At 42.5% G+C, this 21,866-nt stretch overlaps 1 protein-coding gene across 1 annotated transcript; it reads right to left on the bottom strand.

Annotated features, from left to right (window-relative positions):
- Positions 1 to 69: 69 nt before the first annotated feature.
- Positions 70 to 21,722, bottom strand: LOC118941386 (adipose-secreted signaling protein). The gene is made up of 6 exons (XM_090210139.1): positions 21,383 to 21,722; positions 15,373 to 15,460; positions 14,809 to 14,945; positions 14,318 to 14,471; positions 2,465 to 2,590; positions 70 to 2,007 (listed from the first exon to the last, which is right to left on the bottom strand). Exons 2-6 carry the CDS (start codon positions 15,389 to 15,391, stop codon positions 1,934 to 1,936), a joined length of 510 nt encoding a protein of 169 aa, XP_090066265.1. The 5' UTR covers positions 15,392 to 15,460; positions 21,383 to 21,722; the 3' UTR covers positions 70 to 1,933.
- Between the last annotated feature and the right edge of the window lie 144 nt (positions 21,723 to 21,866).

Below are 21,866 nucleotides of genomic sequence, written 5' to 3'. Positions count from 1 at the left end.
AAATGATATGGATCCTGTAGGACACAATGAATTTCAGAACACTGGAAAACAATAGTGTACATCTACAGGTTAACAGTTGACATGATATTTTATTTACTGACAGAGATATAGGAGAATCTAGTACAATACAGAGACAGTTTTGCAGGACACATAGACTAAAAGGCATACTCTTACATAGTTGGTGAAAGGTGGCGCTCACACAGAACACATACTGTACAACGAGTGGACAAAGCATTAAGAACACCTGCTCTTTCCTTGACAGACTGAACAAGTGAATCCAAGTGAAATCTATGATCCCTTATTGATGTCACCTGTTAAATACACTTCAAATCGGTGTACATGAAGGGGAGGAGACAGGCTAAAAAGAAGGATTTTTAAGCCTTGAGAGAATTGAGACATGGATTGTGTATGTGTGACATTCAGAGTGTGAATGGGGGGGTGCAACTCAATATTAGGAAGGTGTTCTTACTGTTTTGTCCACTCAGTGTAAATCATAATACAATGACAGGTTATATTAACGTGGATAATTAAAATGTTAAATATTATTTCTGATCGTTTAAGGCTGGTTGACGCTTGGCTCTTGTTGCAGAACGACAGAAGGGACGAGAAGCAAAGAGCTGCAGTGCCTGGTTATATAATGGACCTACAGTGGATGTTGGAAACACATTGGCTCCCTCACTGAGCAATGTGTCATTTTACATTTGGGGAACTATAAGTGATCATGGACACCTTGGTCTTCATTACAGGGCTAATCACAAAAAAAACAGTTTGTGTGTGTGTGTGTGTGTGTGTGTGTGTTTGTGTGTCAGAGGAGGCTGGTGGGAGGAGCTATAGGAGGATGGGCTCATTGTAATGGCTGGAATGGAATTCATGGAACGGAGTCAAACGTGGTTTCTAAATGTTTGATACTGTTCCACATGTTCCATTCCAGTCTTTACACTAAGCCGTCCCTATAGCACCTCCCATCAGCCTCCTCAGGTGTGTGTGTGCCACTACGGGTGCATGCATGTGTGTGGCTAAGTGCAGGTAAGTGCTGGTTTTGTTCCACTACGACAGCTGGTCTCTACAGGAGGGGGAAGATATAAATGAACGGATGATGGCTGGTCTCTACAGGAGGAGTAAGACATAAAGGGATGGACGATGGCTGGTCTCTACAGGAGGAGTAAGATATAAAGTGACGGATGATGGCTGGTCTCTACAGGAGGGGAAAGATATAAATGAACGGATGATGGCTGGTCTCTACAGGAGGAGTAAGACATAAAGGGATGGACGATGGCTGGTCTCTACAGGAGGAGTAAGATATAAAGTGACGGATGATGGCTGGTCTCTACAGGAGGGGGAAGATATAAAGGGACGGATGATGTCTGGTCTCTACAGGAGGGGGAAGATATAAAGTGACGGATGATGGCTGGTCTCTACAGGAGGGGGAAGATATAAATGAACGGATGATGGCTGGTCTCTACAGGAGGAGTAAGACATAAAGGGATGGACGATGGCTGGTCTCTACAGGAGGAGTAAGATATAAAGTGACGGATGATGGCTGGTCTCTACAGGAGGGGGAAGATATAAAGGGACGGATGATGTCTGGTCTCTACAGGAGGGGGAAGATATAAAGTGACGGATGATGGCTGGTCTCTACAGGAGGGGGAAGATATAAAGTGACGGATGATGGCTGGTCTCTACAGGAGGGGGAAGATATAAAGTGACGGATGATGGCTGGTCTCTACAGGAGGGGGAAGATATAAAGGGATGGATGATGGCTGGTCTCTACAGGAGGGGGAAGATATAAAGGGACGGACGATGGCTGGTCTCTACAGGAGGGGGAAGATATAAAGGGATAGATGATGGCTGGTCTCTACAGTAGGGGATGATATAAAGGGATGGATGATGGCTGGTCTCTACAGGAGGGGGAAGATATAAAGGGACAGACGGCTCATTTCCTTTTTTCTTTCTCCGCCCCCAGACACCGCACCCCCTCCAGCAGCATAGGAGTACCATGGTGACGATCTACAGAGAGAGGGAGAGGGGGAGGGAGGGAGAGATAGGGAGAAGAGAGAAGGAAGGAGGGAGAGGGTGGGGTAGATTGGGTTGGCGGGTAAGAGATAGGGCGAGAGAGAGAAAGAGAGAGGTAGGGAGATTGAGAAAGAGAGCGGAAGAGTCACTGTTATTTTGCTGAGTAAAGGATCATAGTGAGTGTGTGATGTAGAGGAAGTTGCAGAGACCTCTTAGTCCACCAGAGGGTGCTGTCCACCCTTTAACACTGACAGGCCATACATAGTACATCTGTTGCATAATAGCATTTAACTCAGCAGTATGCCTTACTGTAAATACCATAAGTAACTAACTGCAGATATTTCCCCTATTAACACAGGGTTACTGCCCAGATGATCAGTATGTGTGTCACTGTGTGTGTTTCTGTGTGTATGACTGTGTCCACATGACCAGGCACACAGGAGTAACTCACCCATGACCCGGGCCTGTAGTCTGACCCGCAGACGTTGGTCCTTCTTCCCCCGGCTGACCAGGGTCAGCTCCTCCTGCAGCACCCCCTCCTGATGGGTGGTGTACTCACACGTCACCTTCACCCCACCTAGAGGGAGGGAGGGAGGGAGGGAGGGAGGGAGGGAGGGAGGGAGGGAGGGAGGGAGGGAGGGAGGGAGGGAGGGAGGGAGGGAGGGAGATAGCAGGAGATGGCAGATGGACCAAGAGAAACAAGGAATGGATGGAGAGAGGGAGAGAGACAGGGAATGGATGGAGAGAGGGAGAGAGACAGGGAATGGACGGAGAGAGGGAGGGAGACAGGGAATGAACGGAGAGAGGGAGGGAGACAGGGAATGAACGGAGAGAGGGAGGGAGACAGGGAATGGACGGAGAGAGGGAGGGAGACAGGGAATGGACGGAGAGAGGGAGGGAGACAGGGAATGGATGGAGAGAGGGAGGGAGACAGGGAATGGAGGAGAGAGGGAGGGAGACAGGGTGGAGAGAGGGAGGGAGACAGACAGAGGTAGAAAAAGAAAGGGAGAGAAAAAAGAAAGACAGAAAAAAGGAGAGAAAGATGGAGGCAGTCAATAATACAAGGACAGGAATGGTCGGGAAAGAGTGACATGAAGACAGAGACAAAAAGTCATCAAACAGACAGAAGTAACGTAAGACTGAGAGACAGTAGTCTATTGAGTATTTATAACCAGTATTTACTTCAATGTAATTCGCCATAGTTCCCCACATACCATAAAATCTGTGTCTGAAATGCCACCATATTCCCTATATAGTACACTAATTTGATCAGGGCCTATAGGGAATATTCAATGTTTCAAGTTAATAGAATAGGCTGCTCTCCATGACACAACCCAGGGTTCTCTTACAGGAAGCCACTCTGAAAGCCCAGAGGGGAGATCAGATTCTTTCCCCCTACAATTCAAATGGTGCCCTATTCCCTATATTGTGTACTACCTTTGTCCAAAGGACTATGGGCCTGCCATGTGGGCACTGGTCAAAAGCAGTGCACTGTATAGGGAATGGGGTGACAAGGGGACATTTGGGACGAAGCCAGGGAAACAAATCAAATTGTATTGGTCACATGTGCAGGTGTGGACCTTACAGTGAAATGCTTACTTATGAGCCCTGTCTGAGGGTGGTTATATTCCTCTGGTAATAACTGTCTGGTAGTGGTTATATTCCTCTGGTAATAACTGTCTAGTGGTGGTTATATTCCTCTGGTAATAACTGTCTTGTGGTGGTTATATTCCTCTGGTAATGACTGTCTGGTAGTGGTTATATTCGTCTAGTAATGACTGTCTGGTGGTGGTTATATTCCTCTGGTAATGACTGTCTGGTAGTGGTTATATTCCTCTGGTAATGACTGTCTGGTAGTGGTTATATTCCTCTGGTAATGACTGTCTAGTGATGGTTATATTCCTCTGGTAATGACTGTCTAGTGATGGTTATATTCCTCTGGTAATGACTGTCTAGTGGTGGTTATATTCCTCTGGTAATAACTGTCTAGTGGTGGTTATATTGCTCTGGTAATGACTGTCTGGTAGTGGTTATATTCCTCTGGTAATGACTGTCTGGTGGTGGTTATATTCCTCTGGTAATGACTGTCTAGTGATGGTTATATTCCTCTGGTAATGACTGTCTAGTGATGGTTATATTCCTCTGGTACTGACTGTCTAGTGGTGGTTATATTCCTCTGGTAATGACTGTCTGGTAGTGGTTATATTCCTCTGGTAATGACTGTCTAGTGATGGTTATATTCCTCTGGTAATGACTGTCTAGTGGTGGTTATATTCCTCTGGTAATGACTGTCTGGTCGTGGTTATATTCCTCTGGTAATGACTGTCTGGTGGTGGTTATATTCCTCTGGTAATGACTGTCTGGTAGTGGTTATATTCCTCTGGTAATGACTGTCTGGTGGTGGTTATATTCCTCTGATAATGACTGTCTGGTAGTGGTTATATTCCTCTGGTAATGACTGTCTGGTGGTGGTTATATTCCTCTGGTAATGACTGTCTGGTAGTGGTTATATTCATCTGGTAATGACTGTCTGGTAGTGGTTATATTCCTCTGGTAATAACTGTCTAGTGGTGGTTATATTCCTCTGGTAATGACTGTCTGAGGGTGGTTATATTCCTCTGGTAATAACTGTCTGGTAGTGGTTATATTCCTATGGTAATAACTGTCTAGTGGTGGTTATATTCCTCTGGTAATAACTGTCTTGTGGTGGTTATATTCCTCTGGTAATGACTGTCTGGTAGTGGTTATATTCGTCTGGTAATGACTGTCTGGTGGTGGTTATATTCCTCTGGTAATGACTGTCTGGTAGTGGTTATATTCCTCTGGTAATGACTGTCTGGTAGTGGTTATATTCCTCTGGTAATGACTGTCTAGTGATGGTTATATTCCTCTGGTAATGACTGTCTAGTGATGGTTATATTCCTCTGGTAATGACTGTCTAGTGGTGGTTATATTCCTCTGGTAATGACTGTCTGGTAGTGGTTATATTCCTCTGGTAATGACTGTCTAGTGATGGTTATATTCCTCTGGTAATGACTGTCTAGTGGTGGTTATATTCCTCTGGTAATGACTGTCTGGTCGTGGTTATATTCCTCTGGTAATGACTGTCTGGTGGTGGTTATATTCCTCTGGTAATGACTGTCTGGTAGTGGTTATATTCCTCTGGTAATGACTGTCTGGTGGTGGTTATATTCCTCTGATAATGACTGTCTGGTAGTGGTTATATTCCTCTGGTAATGACTGTCTGGTGGTGGTTATATTCCTCTGGTAATGACTGTCTGGTAGTGGTTATATTCCTCTGGTAATGACTGTCTGGTAGTGGTTATATTCCTCTGGTAATAACTGTCTAGTGGTGGTTATATTCCTCTGGTAATAACTGTCTTGTGGTGGTTATATTCCTCTGGTAATGACTGTCTGGTAGTGGTTATATTCGTCTAGTAATGACTGTCTGGTGGTGGTTATATTCCTCTGGTAATGACTGTCTGGTAGTGGTTATATTCCTCTGGTAATGACTGTCTGGTAGTGGTTATATTCCTCTGGTAATGACTGTCTAGTGATGGTTATATTCCTCTGGTAATGACTGTCTAGTGATGGTTATATTCCTCTGGTAATGACTGTCTAGTGGTGGTTATATTCCTCTGGTAATAACTGTCTAGTGGTGGTTATATTGCTCTGGTAATGACTGTCTGGTAGTGGTTATATTCCTCTGGTAATGACTGTCTGGTGGTGGTTATATTCCTCTGGTAATGACTGTCTAGTGATGGTTATATTCCTCTGGTAATGACTGTCTAGTGATGGTTATATTCCTCTGGTACTGACTGTCTAGTGGTGGTTATATTCCTCTGGTAATGACTGTCTGGTAGTGGTTATATTCCTCTGGTAATGACTGTCTAGTGATGGTTATATTCCTCTGGTAATGACTGTCTAGTGGTGGTTATATTCCTCTGGTAATGACTGTCTGGTCGTGGTTATATTCCTCTGGTAATGACTGTCTGGTGGTGGTTATATTCCTCTGGTAATGACTGTCTGGTAGTGGTTATATTCCTCTGGTAATGACTGTCTGGTGGTGGTTATATTCCTCTGATAATGACTGTCTGGTAGTGGTTATATTCCTCTGGTAATGACTGTCTGGTGGTGGTTATATTCCTCTGGTAATGACTGTCTGGTAGTGGTTATATTCATCTGGTAATGACTGTCTGGTAGTGGTTATATTCCTCTGGTAATAACTGTCTAGTGGTGGTTATATTCCTCTGGTAATGACTGTCTGAGGGTGGTTATATTCCTCTGGTAATAACTGTCTGGTAGTGGTTATATTCCTATGGTAATAACTGTCTAGTGGTGGTTATATTCCTCTGGTAATAACTGTCTTGTGGTGGTTATATTCCTCTGGTAATGACTGTCTGGTAGTGGTTATATTCGTCTGGTAATGACTGTCTGGTGGTGGTTATATTCCTCTGGTAATGACTGTCTGGTAGTGGTTATATTCCTCTGGTAATGACTGTCTGGTAGTGGTTATATTCCTCTGGTAATGACTGTCTAGTGATGGTTATATTCCTCTGGTAATGACTGTCTAGTGATGGTTATATTCCTCTGGTAATGACTGTCTAGTGGTGGTTATATTCCTCTGGTAATGACTGTCTGGTAGTGGTTATATTCCTCTGGTAATGACTGTCTAGTGATGGTTATATTCCTCTGGTAATGACTGTCTAGTGGTGGTTATATTCCTCTGGTAATGACTGTCTGGTCGTGGTTATATTCCTCTGGTAATGACTGTCTGGTGGTGGTTATATTCCTCTGGTAATGACTGTCTGGTAGTGGTTATATTCCTCTGGTAATGACTGTCTGGTGGTGGTTATATTCCTCTGATAATGACTGTCTGGTAGTGGTTATATTCCTATGGTAATGACTGTCTGGTGGTGGTTATATTCCTCTGGTAATGACTGTCTGGTAGTGGTTATATTCCTCTGGTAATGACTGTCTGGTAGTGGTTATATTCCTCTGGTAATAACTGTCTAGTGGTGGTTATATTCCTCTGGTAATGACTGTCTGAGGGTGGTTATATTCCTCTGGTAATAACTGTCTGGTAGTGGTTATATTCCTCTGGTAATGACTGTCTGGTAGTGGTTATATTCGTCTGGTAATGACTGTCTGGTGGTGGTTATATTCCTCTGGTAATGACTGTCTGGTAGTGGTTATATTCCTCTGGTAACGACTGTCTGGTAGTGGTTATATTCCTCTGGTAATGACTGTCTAGTGATGGTTATATTCCTCTGGTAATGACTGTCTAGTGATGGTTATATTCCTCTGGTAATGACTGTCTAGTGGTGGTTATATTCCTCTGGTAATAACTGTCTAGTGGTGGTTATATTGCTCTGGTAATGACTGTCTGGTAGTGGTTATATTCCTCTGGTAATGACTGTCTGGTAGTGGTTATATTCCTCTGGAAATGACTGTCTGGTGGTGGTTATATTCCTCTGGTAATGACTGTCTGGTGGTGGTTATATTCCTCTGGTAATGACTGTCTGGTGGTGGTTATATTCCTCTGGTAATGACTGTCTGGTGGTGGTTATATTCCTCTGGAAATGACTGTCTGGTGGTGGTTATATTCCTCTGGTAATGACTGTCTGAGGGTGGTTATATTCCTCTGGTAATAACTGTCTAGTGGTGGTTATATTCGTCTGGTAATGACTGTCTGGTAGTGGTTATATTCCTCTGGTAATAACTGTCTGGTAGTGGTTATATTCCTCTGGTAATAACTGTCTGGTAGTGGTTATATTCCACTGGTAATGACTGTCTAGTGGTGGTTATATTCCTCTGGTAATGACTGTCTGGTAGTGGTTATATTCCTCTGGTAATGACTGTCTGGTGGTGGTTATATTCCTCTGGTAACGACTGTCTGGTGGTGGTTATATTCCTCTGGTAATGACTGTCTGGTAGTGGTTATATTCCTCTGGTAATGACTGTCTGGTAGTGGTTATATTCCTCTGGTAATGACTGTCTGGTGGTGGTTATATTCCTCTGGTAATGACTGTCTGGTGGTGGTTATATTCCTCTGGTAATGACTGTCTGGTAGTGGTTATATTCCTCTGGTAATGACTGTCTGGTAGTGGTTATATTACTCTGGTAATGACTGTCTAGTGATGGTTATATTCCTCTGGTAATGACTGTCTAGTGATGGTTATATTCCTCTGGTAATGACTGTCTAGTGGTGGTTATATTCCTCTGGTAATGACTGTCTGGTAGTGGTTATATTCCTCTGGTAATGACTGTCTAGTGATGGTTATATTCCTCTGGTAATGACTGTCTAGTGGTGGTTATATTCCTCTGGTAATGACTGTCTGGTCGTGGTTATATTCCTCTGGTAATGACTGTCTGGTGGTGGTTATATTCCTCTGGTAATGACTGTCTGGTAGTGGTTATATTCCTCTGGTAATGACTGTCTGGTGGTGGTTATATTCCTCTGATAATGACTGTCTGGTAGTGGTTATATTCCTCTGATAATGACTGTCTGGTAGTGGTTATATTCCTCTGGTAATGACTGTCTGGTGGTGGTTATATTCCTCTGGTAATGACTGTCTGGTAGTGGTTATATTCCTCTGGTAATGACTGTCTGGTAGTGGTTATATTCCTCTGGTAATAACTGTCTAGTGGTGGTTATATTCCTCTGGTAATGACTGTCTGAGGGTGGTTATATTCCTCTGGTAATAACTGTCTGGTAGTGGTTATATTCCTCTGGTAATGACTGTCTGGTAGTGGTTATATTCCTCTGGTAATAACTGTCTGGTAGTGGTTATATTCCTCTGGTAATAACTGTCTGGTAGTGGTTATATTCCTCTGGTAATGACTGTCTAGTGGTGGTTATATTCCTCTGGTAATGACTGTCTGGTATTTGTTATATTCCTCTGGTAATGACTGTCTGGTGGTGGTTATATTCCTCTGGTAATGACTGTCTGGTGGTGGTTATATTCCTCTGGTAATGACTGTCTGGTAGTGGTTATATTCCTCTGGTAATGACTGTCTGGTAGTGGTTATATTCCTCTGGTAATGACTGTCTGGTAGTGGTTATATTCCTCTGGTAATGAATGTCTGGTAGTGGTTATATTCCTCTGGTAATGACTGTCTGGTAGTGGTTATATTCCTCTGGTAATGACTGTCTAGTGATGGTTATATTCCTCTGGTAATGACTGTCTAGTGATGGTTATATTCCTCTGGTAATGACTGTCTAGTGGTGGTTATATTCCTCTGGTAATGACTGTCTGGTAGTGGTTATATTCCTCTGGTAATGACTGTCTAGTGATGGTTATATTCCTCTGGTAATGACTGTCTAGTGGTGGTTATATTCCTCTGGTAATGACTGTCTGGTCGTGGTTATATTCCTCTGGTAATGACTGTCTGGTGGTGGTTATATTCCTCTGGTAATGACTGTCTGGTAGTGGTTATATTCCTCTGGTAATGACTGTCTGGTGGTGGTTATATTCCTCTGATAATGACTGTCTGGTAGTGGTTATATTCCTCTGATAATGACTGTCTGGTAGTGGTTATATTCCTCTGGTAATGACTGTCTGGTGGTGGTTATATTCCTCTGGTAATGACTGTCTGGTAGTGGTTATATTCCTCTGGTAATGACTGTCTGGTAGTGGTTATATTCCTCTGGTAATAACTGTCTAGTGGTGGTTATATTCCTCTGGTAATGACTGTCTGAGGGTGGTTATATTCCTCTGGTAATAACTGTCTGGTAGTGGTTATATTCCTCTGGTAATAACTGTCTAGTGGTGGTTATATTGCTCTGGTAATGACTGTCTGGTAGTGGTTATATTCCTCTGGTAATGACTGTCTGGTAGTGGTTATATTCCTCTGGTAATAACTGTCTGGTAGTGGTTATATTCCTCTGGAAATGACTGTCTGGTGGTGGTTATATTCCTCTGGTAATGACTGTCTGGTGGTGGTTATATTCCTCTGGTAATGACTGTCTGGTGGTGGTTATATTCCTCTGGTAATGACTGTCTGGTGGTGGTTATATTCCTCTGGAAATGACTGTCTGGTGGTGGTTATATTCCTCTGGCAATGACTGTCTGAGGGTGGTTATATTCCTCTGGTAATGACTGTCTGGTAGTGGTTATATTCCTCTGGTAATGACTGTCTGGTGGTGGTTATATTCCTCTGGTAATGACTGTCTGGTGGTGGTTATATTCCTCTGGTAATGACTGTCTGGTAGTGGTTATATTCCTCTGGTAATGACTGTCTGGTAGTGGTTATATTCCTCTGGTAATGACTGTCTGGTGGTGGTTATATTCCTCTGGTAATGACTGTCTGGTGGTGGTTATATTCCTCTGGTAATGACTGTCTGGTAGTGGTTATATTCCTCTGGTAATGACTGTCTGGTAGTGGTTATATTCCTCTGGTAATGACTGTCTGGTAGTGGTTATATTCCTCTGGTAATAACTGTCTGGTGGTGGTTATATTCCTCTGGTAATGACTGTCTAGTGGTGGTTATATTGCTCTGGTAATGACTGTCTGGTAGTGGTTATATTCCTCTGGTAATGACTGTCTGGTAGTGGTTATATTCCTCTGGTAATAACTGTCTGGTAGTGGTTATATTCCTCTGGAAATGACTGTCTGGTGGTGGTTATATTCCTCTGGTAATGACTGTCTAGTAGTGGTTATATTCCTCTGGTAATAACTGTCTAGTGGTGGTTATATTGCTCTGGTAATGACTGTCTGGTAGTGGTTATATTCCTCTGGTAATGACTGTCTGGTAGTGGTTATATTCCTCTGGTAATGACTGTCTGGTGGTGGTTATATTCCTCTGATAATGACTGTCTGGTAGTGGTTATATTCCTCTGGTAATGACTGTCTGGTGGTGGTTATATTCCTCTGGTAATGACTGTCTGGTAGCGTTATATTCCTCTGGTAATGACTGTCTGGTAGTGGTTATATTCCTCTGGTAATAACTGTCTAGTGGTGGTTATATTCCTCTGGTAATGACTGTCTGAGGGTGGTTATATTCCTCTGGTAATAACTGTCTGGTAGTGGTTATATTCCTCTGGTAATAACTGTCTAGTGGTGGTTATATTGCTCTGGTAATGACTGTCTGGTAGTGGTTATATTCCTCTGGTAATGACTGTCTGGTAGTGGTTATATTCCTCTGGTAATAACTGTCTGGTAGTGGTTATATTCCTCTGGAAATGACTGTCTGGTGGTGGTTATATTCCTCTGGTAATGACTGTCTGGTAGTGGTTATATTCCTCTGGTAATAACTGTCTGGTAGTGGTTATATTCCTCTGGAAATGACTGTCTGGTGGTGGTTTTATTCCTCTGGTAATGACTGTCTGGTGGTGGTTATATTCCTCTGGTAATGACTGTCTGGTGGTGGTTATATTCCTCTGGTAATGACTGTCTGGTGGTGGTTATATTCCTCTGGAAATGACTGTCTGGTGGTGGTTATATTCCTCTGGTAATGACTGTCTGAGGGTGGTTATATTCCTCTGGTAATAACTGTCTAGTGGTGGTTATATTCCTCTGGTAATGACTGTCTAGTGGTGGTTATATTCGTCTGGTAATGACTGTCTGGTAGTGGTTATATTCCTCTGGTAATAACTGTCTGGTAGTGGTTATATTCCTCTGGTAATAACTGTCTGGTAGTGGTTATATTCCTCTGGTAATGACTGTCTAGTGGTGGTTATATTCCTCTGGTAATGACTGTCTGGTAGTGGTTATATTCCTCTGGTAATGACTGTCTGGTGGTGGTTATATTCCTCTGGTAATGACTGTCTGGTGGTGGTTGTATTCCTCTGGTAATGACTGTCTGGTAGTGGTTATATTCCTCTGGTAATGACTGTCTGGTAGTGGTTATATTCCTCTGGTAATGACTGTCTGGTGGTGGTTATATTCCTCTGGTAATGACTGTCTGGTGGTGGTTATATTCCTCTGGTAATGACTGTCTGGTAGTGGTTATATTCCTCTGGTAATGACTGTCTGGTAGTGGTTATATTCCTCTGGTAATAACTGTCTGGTGGTGGTTATATTCCTCTGGTAATGACTGTCTGGTAGTGGTTATATTCCTCTGGTAATGACTGTCTGGTAGTGGTTATATTCCTCTGGTAATGACTGTCTGGTAGTGGTTATATTCCTCTGGTAATGACTGTCTAGTGATGGTTATATTCCTCTGGTAATGACTGTCTAGTGATGGTTATATTCCTCTGGTAATGACTGTCTGGTGGTGGTTATATTCCTCTGGTAATGACTGTCTGGTGGTGGTTATATTCCTCTGGTAATGACTGTCTGGTAGTGGTTATATTCCTCTGGTAATGACTGTCTGGTAGTGGTTATATTCCTCTGGTAATGACTGTCTAGTGGTGGTTATATTCCTCTGGTAATGACTGTCTGGTAGTGGTTATATTCCTCTGGTAATGAGTGTCTAGTGATGGTTATATTCCTCTGGTAATGACTGTCTAGTGGTGGTTATATTCCTCTGGTAATGACTGTCTAGTGATGGTTATATTCCTCTGGTAATGACTGTCTGGTGGTGGTTATATTCCTCTGGTAATGACTGTCTGGTGGTGGTTATATTCCTCTGGTAATGACTGTCTGGTAGTGGTTATATTCCTCTGGTAATGACTGTCTGGTAGTGGTTATATTCCTCTGGTAATGACTGTCTAGTGGTGGTTATATTCCTTTGGTAATGACTGTCTGGTAGTGGTTATATTCCTCTGGTAATGACTGTCTAGTGATGGTTATATTCCTCTGGTAATGACTGTCTAGTGGTGGTTATATTCCTCTGGTAATGACTGTCTGGTCGTGGTTATATTCCTCTGGTAATGACTGTCTGGTGGTGGTTATATTCCTCTGGTAATGACTGTCTGGTAGTGGTTATATTCCTCTGGTAATGACTGTCTGGTGGTGGTTATATTCCTCTGATAATGACTGTCTGGTAGTGGTTATATTCCTCTGGTAATGACTGTCTGGTGGTGGTTATATTCCTCTGGTAATGACTGTCTGGTAGTGGTTATATTCCCCTGGTAATGACTGTCTGGTAGTGGTTATATTCCTCTGGTAATGACTGTCTGGTGGTGGTTATATTCCTCTGGTAATGACTGTCTGGTGGTGGTTATATTCCTCTGATAATGACTGTCTGGTAGTGGTTATATTCCTCTGGTAATGACTGTCTGGTGGTGGTTATATTCCTCTGGTAATGACTGTCTGGTGGTGGTTATATTCCTCTGGTAATGACTGTCTGGTAGTGGTTATATTCCTCTGGTAATGACTGTCTGGTGGTGGTTATATTCCTCTGGTAATGACTGTCTGGTAGTGGTTATATTCCTCTGGTAATGACTGTCTGGTAGTGGTTATATTCCTCTGGTAATGACTGTCTGGTAGTGGTTATATTCCTCTGGTAATGACTGTCTGGTAGTGTTTATATTCCTCTGGTAATGACTGTCTGGTAGTGGTTATATACATCTGGTAATGACTGTCTGGTGGTGGTTATATTCCTCTGGTAATGACTGTCTGGTAGTGGTTATATTCCTCTGGTAATGACTGTCTGGTAGGGGTTATATTCCTCTTGTAATGACTGTCTGGTAGTGGTTATATTCCTCTGGTAATGACTGTCTGGTGGTGGTTATATTCCTCTGGTAATAACTGTCTGGTAGTGGTTATATTCCTCTGGTAATTCCGATCAGAGCCTCACCCTCCATGGGTCGGATGGCATTGGGAGGGGAACAGGGGATGGAGAGCGGATCTAAAGAATGCAGAATAGGTGATAAAAGAGGAAGAGGTAGGGAAATTGTCGCCTTTGCGCCAGACAAGTATTCATTGGGGACAGGGGATGGAGGGGGAGAAAAAGTAGAAGAAGGAAGAGACCTTCACCAGTGATCCAGACAAACATTCAAGTTTCACAGGTTTGATAACATACCAGTTACTGTAATAGTAGGTTACAGTAATGACAGAAACAGTGTCTTGTTATGGTGCTAATATGTTTGTTGGCAGAGGGGCACATGGGAGATTAGATATGCCTTGTTAGTGGTTTTCTGCCACTTTCAGGTCTACACTGCACCCATCTTTACCAATATATCCATTTACTCAATTCATATCCATTTGGACGATTTGGATCCTGTACAAGGAACACAGAAGCAATCATCTCAGTTTCTATCCTGGGTCGCATTCAATAGGCTTCGAACAGTATAAAAACTGATTGAAACAGGAAGGGAATACCTGGACTCCAATAAGAAACACTCATTTTCATTTTCCATTGCAAAACGGTTTAACGTTTTCTTTGACATGCCCTAATGCATGGTCTCCAACGTACCCTCTGGTGTGGGTGTGACACGGTTGACTTTGAGGAGGGGTCTGGGAGTCGGTGATGAGGAGGAAGGGAGGGAGCACACATCTTTCCCCAGCACAGGCACCTCTGGGAGGGTGAAGACGATCTCATAACGATGCAGACTCCTCAGGAACCCTACCTGAACAGAGAGAGAGTGTATGTGAGAGAGAGAGAGAGAGAGAGAGAGAGAGAGAGAGGAGAAACACAGTATAAATTATATGAACACTTATTAAATACTCACACACGTCTTATGAAATGCGTTAAGTAGTTCTTATGTAGGTACCCATCAGGGGTGCATTCAGCAGGGCATAACGTTGTAGAAATATGTTATGGAGAACAAACATGGCTCTATGACCTGTAGAATAAGGAATCATGTCTGCTCTATTCATAACATTTCAATCTGCAATGTTCAACAATGTTTGCCTACTGAACTTGGCACAAGCAATTCGAGCATTCATATTCCAAACCCCGCCCACCTTAACCAGGAAGTTCCCATCAGGCTCTGGGAGAGCAGGGATGGAAGAATCCTTGGCTTTGTCCTCACGGTGAACAGGGGAGCCCATGGCATCCTCGTCGTCAGGGAAACGCACGCTTCCTCCCTTTGAGGTCGACCCTGGGGAAGAGGCAGTAAGGGCGTGACTCGGTCAGGGACAGAAATACACACACAGGCACGTACTGAACACACGCACACACACATCGTTCATGCATAGCTAAGCAGCTGTATAGGACTGCAAGTTTTCATTGCGCTTTTATGAGAGAGAGAGTGAGACAGAGAGCAGAGAGAGAGGGAGAGAGTTAGTGTTTTGGTCTATCAGTATAACTTAGGTCTGACATGGTATTAGGGCTTTACAAACAGCGGGAAGGGAATTGAAAATCCATGCACTTAGAGACAATCGCTGGCAGATAAATGAATTAATGTTTGGGCGATATCAGTTGCAGACAGACAGACAGACAGACAGACAGACAGACAGACAGACAGACAGACAGACAGACAGACAGACAGACAGACAGAAACACACACATAGAAGTCAAGGACTCACCCTTCCTGCCTGTTGCCATGTCAATGTCAGGCCAGGAATGATGGATCACACTGTATCAGTCTGAATTTGTGATGTCATCATTACCCTCCTTCAGAGAACATGACAAGGAACAATGTAAGGAGATAGAGAGAGAGGGAGAACAAGAGAGATGGAGAGAGAAAAGGGGGGAGCAGATGAGGAATGAAAGAGGTGAAGAGTGAGGTGAAAGAGGGAGAGAAAGAGAGACCAAGTCACAATTTATTTGTAAAGGTGACAGCTCCTCAACAACAGTTTCTTCTGTCTTCTGTCATTTTCTGCCAAAAAGTTCCCTCAGACTAAACCACCTCTTAGAACTAGAAGTAGGACAAAGTAGCCCCTAGGCCTAGACACTCATTTAAAGTCAGTTAAACACTTTCCCCTCTAATTACGGTCATGATTTGGGTATAAGCGATGGCTGATCCTAGACCTGTGAATCAAAATAGGAAAAGCAGTCACATCTGAGGTTACTTGTCGCATGGTGTTTGGTAATAATTCTATGATATTCTTAAAGTAAAAGTCAAATAAACTAAAGTGTCACTGGCAAAGTCATAACGGTAAAGTGGTTTATTTTCTTTAGCTCTGTGCCAGGTAGCAACTTCTGCCCAAAAGTACTCTGGTACTGTAGCGTATCAATCCGCTGGATAGAGCCCTGGACTGAGTTCCAAATGGTACCCTAGTGCATTTCTTTTAACAAGGTCCAATAGGGGAATAGGGTGCCATCTGTTCCGCACGTCAACAATAACCTTTGACCTTAAATTTAATCCTACTGCGGCTTTATCAATATCATTAGAAGCGCCCAGCTGTGAGTCCAGTCCAGTGTTGCAGACAAAGGCGCGGCTAAACGACTCCCTGACCTGCTCACTAAAGAAGCTTATCTCTGCCCCCAAAGCTTACCAGGTGGGATTAGAGGAAGAAATTAGAAAGAGTCATTTCTTTCAGTTTTACCATTGGGAGTTGGGTACCGAGCCTAATTCACACAATCCTCCCTAATACGGAAACACTGGAGGGGGAATAGCCTTGAGTGTTATGTAACCTAAACTAGAATGGGGAGGAAATAGAACACAGAACAGAGAGAAGCTCATTCCATTCTATTTATAACGGCCTTACTGTACCATCGACAGTTATCCAGTTGTGGAAAAAGTACCCAATTGTCATCCTTGAGTTAAAGTAAAGATCCTAATAGAAAATGACTGAAGTGGAAGTGAAAGTCACCCAGTAGAATACTACTTGAGTAAAAATCTAAAACTAGCTGCTTTTAAATACACTTAAAGATGCACTACGCAGAAATAACTCCATTTTTTCCTGGTTGCTAAAATTGTAATAGGTTGCCTAAATTCAGTTTATGTGGCAAAACAAACAGGTAGAGAATCATTGGACCATGAAAACTGCTGTGAAATATATTTTCCATAACCCAAAATATTTTATTTGAAGCTGTTTGAAGCTGGTGTGTAAAACGGAAAGTAAAAGACACAAAAACAACACTTAAGAATGGGAAGCATAGAAATGGAGCACATAGAATAGATACACCACTTCTTTTACTTGCTTTCAATGAGAATGACATATCTATCACTCACATTTCTATGTGCATTTGGTTGGGGTCACCCAAAAAGTTATATATTGTAGCTTTAAGTATCAAAAGTAGAAGCTATAAATCCATCCAAATTCCTTATATTAAGCAAACCAGACGGCACAATTAGCTTTTTTTTTTAATGGATAGCCAGGGGCACACTCCAACACTGACCAACAGACCATTTACAAACACTCAGACATCATTTACAAACAAAGCATCTGTGTTAAGTGAGTTCGCCAGATCAGAGGCAGTATGGATGACCAAGGATGTTCTCTTGATAACTGTATGAATTGGACCATTCTTCCCTGTCCTGCTAAGCATTCGATTACCGAGTACCCTAGCCTACTGTTGGTGTCAGGGACAATAAGGCCTAATAAAAAGTACAGTGCATTCTGAAAGTATTCAGACCCCTTCACTTTTTCCACATTTTGTTACGTTCCTGCATTATTCTATATATATTTTTTTTTTTATCAATCTACAAACAATACCCGATAATGACAAAGCGAAAACAGGTTTTTAGAAATGTTTGCAAATGTATTAAAAATAAAAAGCATAAATACCTTATTTACATAAGTATTCAGACACTTTGCTATGAGACTCGAAATTTAGCTCAGGTGCATCCTGTTTTCATTCATCATCCTTAAGATGTTTCTACAACTTGATTGGAGTCCACCTGTGATAAATTCAATTGATTGGACATGATTTAGAAAGGCACACACCTGTCTATTTAAGGTCCCACAGTTGACAGTGCACGTCAGAGCAAAAACCAAGCCATGAGGTCGAAGGAATTGTCTGTAGAGCTCCAAGACAGGATTGTGTTAAGGCACAGATCAGGGGAAAGGTACCCAAAAAATTCTGCAGCATTGAAGGTCCCCAAGAAAACAGTTGCTTCCATCATTCTTAAATGGAAGACGTTTGGAACCACCAAGACTCTTCCTAGAGCCGGCCGCCAAGCCAAACTGAGCAATCAAGGGAGAAGGGCCTTGGTCAGGGAGGTGACCAAGAACCCGATGGACACTAGAGGTCGACCGATTAATCGGTTAATCGGAATGGCCGATTAATGGCCGATTAATTAGGGCGATTAATTAGGGCCGATTTCAAGTTTTCATAACAATCGGAAATCTGTATTTTTGCCTATTTAAAAAAAATAATGTTTATACCTTTATTTAACTAGGCAAGTCAGTTAAGAACACATTCTTATTGTCAATGATGGCCTAGGAACGGTGGGTTATCTGCCTTGTTCAGGGGCAAAACGACAGATTTTCACCTTGTTCGCTCGGGGGATCTTGCAACCTTACAGTTAACTAGTTCAACGCTCTAACCACCTGCCTCTCATTGCACTCCATGAGGAGCTTGCCTGTTACGCGAATGCAGTAGATCCAAGGTAAGTTGCAAGCTAGCATTAAACTTATCTTATAAAAAAACAATCAATCAATCATAATCACTAGTTATAACTACACATGGTTGATGATATTACTAGTTTATCTAGCGTGTCCTGCGTTGCATATAATCGATGCGGTGCGTATCGTTGCTCCAATGTGTACCTAACCATGAACATCAATGCCTTTCTTAAAATCAAAACACAGAAGTAAATATTTTTAAACCTGCATATTTAGCTAAAAGAAATCCAGGTTAGCAGGCAATATTAACCTGGTGAAATTGTGTCACTTCTCTTACGTTCATTGCACACAGAGTCAGGGTATATGCAACAGTTTGGGCAGCCTTGCTCATTGCGAACTAATTTGGCAGAATTGTATGTAATTATGACATAACATTGAAGGTTGTGCAATGTAACAGCAATATTTAGACTTATGGATGCCACCCGTTAGATAAAATACGGAACGGTCCCGTATTTCACTGAAATAATAAACGTTTTGTTTTCGAAATGATAGTTTCTGGATTCTACCATATTAATGACCAAAGGCTCGTATTTCTGTGTGTTATGTTATAGTTAAGTCTATGATTTGATAGAGCAGTCTGACTGAGCGATAGTAGGCAGCAGCAGGCTCGTAAGCATTCATTCAAACAGCACTTTTGTGCGTTTTGCCAGCAGCTCTTCGCAGCGCTGTTTATGACTTCAAGCCTATCAGCCTAATGGCTGGTGTAACCAATGTGAAATGGCTAGCTAGTTAGCGGGGTTTCGTCACTCGCTCTGAGACTTGGAGTAGTTATTCCCCCCGCGGCTTTAGTGGAGCGATGGGTAATGCTGCTTCGAGTGTGGCTGTTGTCGATGTGTTCCTGGTTTCGAGCCCAGGTAGGTATACTGTTACACTGGCAATACTATAGTGCCTATAAGAACATCCAATAGTCAAAGGTATATGAAATACAAATGGTATAGAGAGAAATAGTCCTATAAATACTATATTAACTACAACATAAAACCTCTTACCTTGGAATATTGAAGCCTCATGTTAAAAGGAACCACCAGCTTTCATATGTTCTCATGTTCTGAGCAAGGAACTCAAACGTTAGCTTTTTTACATGGCACATATTGCACTTTTACTTCCCCAACACATTGTTTTTGCATTATTTAAACCAAATTGAACATGTTTCATTATTTATTTGAGGCTAAATTGATTTTATTGATGTATTATATCAAGTTAAAATAAGTTTTCATTCAGTATTGTTGTAATTGTCATTATTCTAAATACATTTTTTTTTAATTGTCCGATTAATCGGTATCTGCTTTTTTTTGGTCCTCCAATAATCGGTATCGGCGTTGAAAAATCATAATCGGTCGACTTCTAATGGACACTATGACAAAGCTCCAGAGATCCTCTGTAGAGATAGGAGAACCTTCCAGAAGGACAACCATCTCTGCAGCACTCCACCACTCAGGCATGTATAGTAGATTGGCCAGACGGAAGCCAATCCTCAGTAAAAGGCACATAGCCCGCTTGTAGTTTTCCAAAGGGCATCTAAAGGACTCTCAGACCATGACAAGCAAGATTCTCTGGTCTGATGAAACCAATATTGAACTCTTTGGCCTGAATGCCAAGTGTCACGTCTGGAGGAAACTCGGCACCGCTCATCACCTGGTCAATACCATTCCTACGGTGAAGCATTGTGGTGGCAGCATCATGCTGTGGGGATGTCAGGATCAAGGGAAAGATGAACTGTGCAAAGTACAGAGAGATCCTTGACGAAAACCTGCCCCAGACCTTCCAACAGGACAACAACCCTAAGCACACAGCCAAGACAACGCAGGAGTGGCTTCGGGACCAGTCTCTGAATGTCCTTGAGAGGCCCAGCCAGAGTCCGGATTTGAACCCAATCGAACATCTCTGGAGAGACCTGAAAATAGCTGTGCAGCAACACTCCCCATCCAACCTGACAGAGCTTGAGAGGATCAGCAGAGAAGAATGGGAGAAACTCCCCAAGTACAGATGTGCCAAGCTTGTAGCATCATACCTAAGAAGACTCAAGGCTGTAATCAATGCCAAAGGTACTTCAACAAAGTACTGAGTAAAGGGTCTGAATACTTATGTAAATGTGATGTTTCATTTTTTTGCAAACCTGTTTTTTCTTTGTTATTGTGGAGTATTATGCGTAGATTGGTGAGTAAAAATATATATATATTTTTTAAATAAGGCTGTAACCAAACAAAATGTGGAAAGAGTCAAGGGGTCTGAAAACTTTCAGAATGCACTGTTGTAGGCTTCAAGTAACGTACAGATATCCCCCCAGAATAATGAAGTAGTAGTCTACTTCAAACTAGATTTGACTTTGTTACTTTACACCACTGCAGTTATCAATGGGACCTGGACGCATTGTGCAAAGGCATCGCGGTTGGTAGGCTCCTACCTTATTTGACACTGTCACTGTTCTACGTGCAAATGCGGCACTGTTGGGAACGACCCAGCCCCGAGCCGCCACCACCGCATCAACAGGGAGGGACATCGATACGTGCGCCGCCCGGGACATTTTTGACCGGTTTTAGCCTAATTACAAAATACTTGCGAATAGGTGTTCCTTAGTCTGCTTTAGTTGTTTATTGAATATAGAGCCAATTCAATGCTGTTCCTTTCAATCACATAGCCCACCAGTGTTTTTATTCTAATGTTACAATTTCCATGTTGACGATCACACACACTGCATGCCCATTGGATGGAGTGCGCATCAAAACTGGAACATAGGCACAGAGTTGCATTTGCTGTCGTTTCAACGGATGGGCAAAACGGCAACGAATAGATTTGGACAACAACAACATATTCGTTATATTGTCATTGTGACATAAATCAAATCGAATATATTCAACCTGAGAGAGAGACAGACAGACAGACGGGCAGATCGGCAGATAGCCTAGCCTACGCCCAGTTAGATGTCAATACGATATGAACCTCCGAACTGGATTCCCCCCAGCTGCAAGAAAGCGTTTATGAAAATGTGTAACGTAATTAAAAAACCTATCGAAGGACTTACCGCTTTGTAGATTTGTTCAGTGCTTAGTGATGATAGTATCGGACAGTGGGAAGCGTTACCATCCCAAACGGCATGCTGCTTGCTGTGTTTGTCTAATCTCTTATTTCCTTTGGCTCTACTCAGTCTCCTCTCCAGCTCTCCTCCTCCGGACCGACGCAGTCTACAACAGCCATACCTGGCACGTCGCTTTCTCCGTGACCTATAGCTGCAGTCATTGGCGGATGCAGGCATCGCGGGGAGGGAGGTTTTTCAACACTCCTAATGTAAACATCACGTTTACACTGTAATTATTCTGCCTATTAGATAGTTGTGGTATTGGCCCTATACCTGCTTTCAGATTGAATGAAATGCAGGCTATCAATTGGATAAATATTTTATTTGTAGCCTTATTGAATATGCTAATTTAATAGGCTCTAACAGGGTATAATATAATATAATAGCCTATACAATACTGTACTAGAAAGTTCAAGAAGATGGACAACTC

Source organism: Oncorhynchus mykiss, chromosome 19 (assembly GCF_057628025.1).
Source record: "Oncorhynchus mykiss isolate SJ-2025 chromosome 19, ASM5762802v1, whole genome shotgun sequence".
NCBI lineage: Eukaryota > Metazoa > Chordata > Actinopteri > Salmoniformes > Salmonidae > Oncorhynchus > Oncorhynchus mykiss.
The sequence above is the reverse complement of the archived record's forward strand: the minus strand, read 5'-3'. Positions and strand labels throughout refer to the sequence as shown.